Source organism: Miscanthus floridulus, chromosome 3 (genome assembly GCF_019320115.1).
Source record: "Miscanthus floridulus cultivar M001 chromosome 3, ASM1932011v1, whole genome shotgun sequence".
In the NCBI taxonomy this organism is placed as follows: Eukaryota; Viridiplantae; Streptophyta; class Magnoliopsida; order Poales; family Poaceae; genus Miscanthus; species Miscanthus floridulus.
This window is the reverse complement of record NC_089582.1, coordinates 125748748-125754518: the sequence shown is the minus strand read 5'-3', so window position 1 is coordinate 125754518 and position 5771 is coordinate 125748748. Positions and strand designations below refer to the sequence as shown.

The 5771-nt window shown below is 41.9% G+C and overlaps 1 protein-coding gene across 2 annotated transcripts; it reads left to right on the top strand.

The window, feature by feature from the left end:
• LOC136546813 (uncharacterized) lies at positions 1–4227 on the top strand. 2 transcript variants are annotated; one of them, XM_066538784.1, is made up of 12 exons: positions 1–220; positions 322–437; positions 546–575; positions 657–775; positions 897–1073; positions 1226–1289; positions 1390–1497; positions 2096–2249; positions 2801–2890; positions 3028–3083; positions 3325–3382; positions 3659–4227. In XM_066538784.1, the coding sequence occupies exons 1-12, from the start codon at positions 139–141 to the stop codon at positions 4024–4026; spliced, it is 1422 nt and encodes a 473-aa protein (XP_066394881.1). In that variant the 5' UTR covers positions 1–138; the 3' UTR covers positions 4027–4227. The 2 variants fall into 2 exon arrangements, with proteins under 2 accessions (XP_066394881.1, XP_066394879.1); XM_066538782.1 differs by having other exon boundaries at positions 657–793; positions 3659–4226.
• The last annotated feature ends 1544 nt before the right edge of the window (positions 4228–5771 follow it).

Sequence of the window (5771 nt, the reverse complement as noted above, 5' to 3'; positions counted from 1 at the left end):
CGCCGCGCGGTATCACAGTTCGGCGGCGCCCGGGCACGGCACGTCGTAAAACCCTAGAAAAACACTTGCTCGCCCCAAAAACTTTTCCTCCTTCCCCTTTCCACCGCGCCGGCGAGCCGAAGCAACGCGGAGCTAAGGATGCCGCGGACCACCGTGGTGGAGAGCCCCGGCTGCCCGCCACTCCGCGCCATCACCACCGACATCCTCGGCCTCGTCAAAGGTAGCCCGCGACCCTTCCCCCCTCCCCTCCGCCGCTTGCCCCCTCGTCCTCTTCGCGCTGCTATGTAGCACTGACTCTACCCGTTTCCCCGCCGGTTGCAGTCGTCGAGGCCCACGCGAAGCCGGCGGGCGCTGCCAAGGTCGTCGAGACGTGGGGCGCGCCCGACGCCTCCCGCGCCATCGTCGCTGCCTCTCTCGCCGATCGTGCCGCCGACCCCGTGAGCATCCCTTCCCGTGCCTCCTTGCGGACTGAGGCTTTATTATCAGATTCATTGGTAAAATCAAGGCGTGCATCTAATTTGCGTTTATGTGCCGCTCTTCTGCAGGTCTTGGCTGTGGCGAGGAAGAACGGCGTGGTGAGTAGCCGCTGCTCCTAGAATTGAGGCGCTCATTGCCTGCTGTGCCCAATAGTGTGTGATTTAGGTGATTTCGTGTAGGTTGAGTTGCTGAATCCCTTGAATGGGGATGCTCTGGCTGCTGTCAAGACCGTGGGGCCAGCACCAAATGATGGTGGCGCTGAAGGTGATCCCCTCGCCGCATTGCACCTTTTCACAAGGCAGGCTTCAGACTCGATGTAAATTTTCATCCTGCAATTGTTCCACCTACTGTCATTCTAGGTTCTTAGTTCATGCTATTAGCTGGTGGCTGAGTTATATTGACCCAATTGTGCATTGCAGCTTAGGAACGTTTCTTGCCTGCTCGGAGCAGGGGAAAGCTTCTATAAGGTCCATCACGAAAGAAAATGCAGCTTCGGGCTCAGATGTTGGGCCATCAGCCACATGGGACGTGTGCAGTGGGGCCAATGTGCAATTTTGCTCAGTTGATCATGGCGAAAGCTATGTGATGTTTGGAGGGTGAGTTTAAAGAACCTGAAACAGGGTTTATCTGCTTTAGTTCAAAATTTGCATTTGAAACATTGTTGCCTTTGTTCAGCATTTTTGCTATTTGACATGAAAATCTGTAAGCAAATTTTAACTTCCAGAAATAATGGCTCCATTTGTTGTAGGAAAGGTATAGAAGTGAACTTGTGGGATATCACATCTTGTAGTAAGACATGGTCTGCTAAATCTGTAAGCACTCATTGACTGACTTTGTTTATTTCTCTCTGATACTAATACAGAAGACCTTCATCCTTTATTAAATGGTTTTCTTTCTTTGTTTCATCCGAAGCCCCGAGCAAACAGTCTTGGTATATTCGCTCGACCTTGGTTCACTGCTGGAACCTTCTTGTGCAAGGATGATCATCGTAAAATTGTAGCCTGTACAAATAATCATCAGGTAGTGTAAACTGATGTCTGCATCTCTTGCTATGGCAAGGAAAAACTCCCAAGAGATTGAACATATTTTGATCAAATAAATTATCATGTATCTTAGCCTATGCCAACTTGTTTGGGACTGACAGGTTTTGTTGTTGTTGTAAATTATCATGTGCCTGAACTGCAAGGATGCTAGTTTCTGCTTCGAAGTTCATGTGTGTTGGTTTAAATGCATGATATTTTTCAAGTTGTGTATCTAATATGCCAAGCTAAGAACTTGCCCAAAGCCATACTGCAAATGGAACAGGCCTACAGATAGCTAACATCCTTCTTACTTTTATCCGTGCTTTGCATAAAATGGTTAACCAGGTCCTCGCATCAACCTTTACAACACACTTGGTGACTCAGGCATCTGTTAACTGACTGGGGGGTTATACTGTATTCTGTCGTAGCTTATATAGACTAAAAGGCAATTTATTGCACTTATGTCATTACGGTCTTGTAGGCAGTAGGTTAGCAAGGCATGTTCATGTAAAGACACTGGTATACCTCCGTATTTTGCTAATGCAATGATGATGATACTGAGCATTTTTATGCGAATGGCGTTTACCTTTTTTCAGGTCCGCTTGTATGATACTGCATTGCAAAGAAGACCTGCCATCTCTGTTGATTTCAGGGAGTCACCAATCAAGGCAGTTGCTGCTGATCCGAATGGGCATGATGTCTATATTGGCACAGGAACAGGGGATCTTGCTTCCTTTGACATGAGAACAGGTATGGTGTGCTGGCATGCTGCTATATGTTATCCTCTTCTTAAACACAGAATTGAAAACTTGATCATATGATACATTCTTTAGGATGTTGTTAGTTCCTTTTTTTTGTAATGTTGGATGGTTTTAATTGGCAATGCACCTTCTGTTCCACTGTTGGTACCTTTTTTTCTCCAGCTAGCCAGTAATCTGCAGCTAAAGTGGTATTACAACTAAATCAATGCTGACCTACATTTGTATTGATAGGAATACACATTGACACATTGTGGGCAGGCTGAACATGGGCTATGATAATTTATATAAAGCTGTTGTTTAGATGGTAGTTAAGGATAGAAAATAGGTTATCAGTAACACTGTAACAGGAAGAGAATGGTTTGATATATGTAACTTGCACAGGTTCACAGATACCCTCATGTTTGTGCTGTTGAAAGAATCACATATTCACATGTGCAAGCGATGATGAGCTACCATTTGATAGCTTTATTATCACTATTATTATTTTGATTTTTCTTTGTTACTAAAATTGCAAAATCAATATTTTCCCCCTTTTTTCAGGGAAATTGCTGGGATGCTATATTGGCAAATGCAGTGGAAGTATTAGATCTATTGTTAGGCATCCAGAGCTACCTTTGATAGCATCTTGCGGTGAGGCTACCTCTAGAAAGGCTCATTTCTTTCTACTGGGATGCCTGTTTCACTTGGCATTCGAGATAGTTTCTGTTACGAATTAAAACATCAAGTTTCAGAATTATGGATAACTCGGGAAATGTTTGTCTTTGTAGGACTGGATAGCTACTTACGTATCTGGGACACAAACACAAGACAGTTGCTATCCGCTGTAAGTTCAAGAACTGCTGAGTGCTGACATACCATTCAAGCATATCTTGGAGTTAATTTTGTTTTACTGCATTGCGATCTAATTCTGGGCCTCCATTTTATTTGACAAAACAAAATGTAGTAACTTGGTCACTGACAGTTGATAGTATACTTGTTTCAAACTTTTACTTCAATGTAAATGAATTATTTCTAATATATTTGAGCTATTTCCATTATTAACTAGTTGTCTTGTTCTCGTGCAGGTCTTTCTGAAGCAGCATCTTACAACTGTGGTCCTTGATTCACATTTTTCTGTTGAAGGTTATTATCTATCCACAACAGTTATCACTGCTCACCAATTGTTTCTTGTTTGTAGTTTCAAATGCATTTTCTTAGTTTAGAAGATTAGAAGAAGTTAAACTATAGGCAATGTTTAACAATCACATATCCTGAATAACATGGTGGTTGAGATGGCAGCCCCCCCTTTTGCCACTAGAACCATTTTAGCCTTGTAGACCTGAAAATGGCATTACTCATAAATCCCATTTCCTCCAAGGACATCTACGTGGTCCTATGCTAACACTATTATTGCCATAGAGCCTGGAGAGACGAAATCCAAGCAACTGGAGTCTTCAGTGGAGGCTGAGGCTGAAGTCCCGAAAGAAAAGAAGAAGAAAAAGAGTAAGACAATTACGGAGGATGAGACTGAGGCTCAAGTACGAAAAGAAAAGAAGAAAAAGAAGAGTAAAACAATTGAAGAGGACGAAGAACAAGTTAGAGTGGTCGACCATAGCGATATTAATGGTGAAATATATGCCAGAAAAGAAAAGAAGAAAAAGAAGAGTAGAACTATTGAAGGGGACGAGGAGCGAGACAGCGATGGTGAAATGTGCAGTCCCAAGCGAAGAAAATCAGGAGAAAGAAGCAACTGCCTGAAGAAGAGCAAGAAACAGCTGGTCGCCTAGAACAAGTATCATTTATCTCATTACCTGTCTTTTACTTGATTTTGCAGAATTACACAATTTTGTGTTGTAGTTTGTTTGGAACAGTGTATCCCTTTTGAAACCCTGCAAGGAATTTCACTGTCCATTCTTTGAGATATATATATTTTTGGGTCTGTCTACATATCTGTTGACAGATTCTTAAACAAAAAATCTGTCAAATTTTTGACAAATCAACAGCTGACACATCAGCCAAGAAAAATGACAGATTTTTGTATTGCAAATCTGTCAGATTTGCACAACACTGTTACACAGTAGACAAAAGATCCAAAACCCGTTATCTTTCAACAAATGCCGCAGAATTCAAACAAAGATACCCTTTCAGACCGATCTGTCTTCTTGGCATTTCAAGCATGTACACGTGAACCCGTAATCTGCAAGCTGCAAACCTGCCTCTCCTCGTGGTGGGCTTCTTCGATGTAGGAGATGGTAATCTGGAATGGTCATTGTCAGATTGGTAGGATAGCATGTCTACAGAATATAGCATAAAACCACCAGAAAGTTTTAACTTAATAAGAACACTGCAGAGTTCAGCAAACATTTCACAAGCTACATCAAGCTGTATAACCTGGAGGCAATTCTCACATGTACAGAAATGGCACAATACCTGCATTTATATCGTTCATCGCTTTGAGAACAGCAACGTCAGGGATGATATCAACCATGAGAATGTGCTCAATGCTGTAACCATAATCTGCCATCACCTGGACAGCAGCAAGAGTTTATTGAATTTGCCAGGACAGACATAGAACAGCCATATGTGGTAGGGCATACAAGAAAAGGTAGAACATTGGAATACTCTCTCAAGAGATGACATAACCTCAGACTACTAGACATTGCCAATAATACAGAGGAAACAATGTGCTGAAGACAAAACGAAACAATAGCAATAGAATCGGACATAGGCTAAATATCAACCAGACAAGATTCTGATTTCATCGGAAACAAATATGGTGTCAAAACAGATAAGCATGTTGGTTGTCTATGGACCGTTACAGTACTTGTCACACAACCAAGTTCATCAAATAGTTATGAAACTCCTTTTAATACACATGCTAAAACCAATACAGGAAATAAAGAGGTCCACAGGCAACAAAACAGCATGTTTAGGATGTACTGAACCAAAGCTAAACTGTAGGGATACACATAGGGCAAACCAGAAAGGACTGCAGTAATCACTAAATAGATTGCTAATCAAAAGCAGAGTATATGCAGAATGGTTAACTCGTTAAAATTATCACCACGGCAATGGCCATAAGTGTCACTATAGTTGCAAGCAGAATCATTCATTTGTAGCCAATCCCCTACCAGTATTTAAAACAGGCCTCTAAATTACCTTTTCAAGCTCCTGCAGTACAGCTTTGGCCCACATCATTCTTCTGCTCAAAGAGATCATCCAGATTCATTATTGGTACAATGGCCCGAACAACTATTTTTCATAAAAGTACAAGTTTCAGGTTATATTTGAGAGAAACTGTACAAAACCAACAAAGCTCGATGCTAATAATTCACCATCAAAGACGTAGGCCTGAATTTGCTGTTGGGGATTTTGCAACTCATAGAATGCATCATCTGCATTTTTCTTGACAACGCGGTATTGAATTGTGCAGATCAGTTGGACAAAGATGTTATCCTGCAAAGGAAAAAGGATGCCACCAATTGTTTCAACAAGAAAACAAGCAACAAGTACCATAGGCAAAGAATATTTC

Bases quoted from the DNA above. Each gene is read 5' to 3' on its own strand.
- LOC136546813 (XM_066538782.1), top strand. From the start codon at position 139: ATGCCGCGGACCACCGTGGTGGAGAGCCCCGGCTGCCCGCCACTCCGC. The intron at 438-545 runs GTGAGCATCCCT...GCTCTTCTGCAG, and splicing joins CCGATCGTGCCGCCGACCCC to GTCTTGGCTGTGGCGAGGAA. The intron at 3,084-3,324 runs GTAAGTTCAAGA...GTTCTCGTGCAG, and splicing joins CAAGACAGTTGCTATCCGCT to GTCTTTCTGAAGCAGCATCT.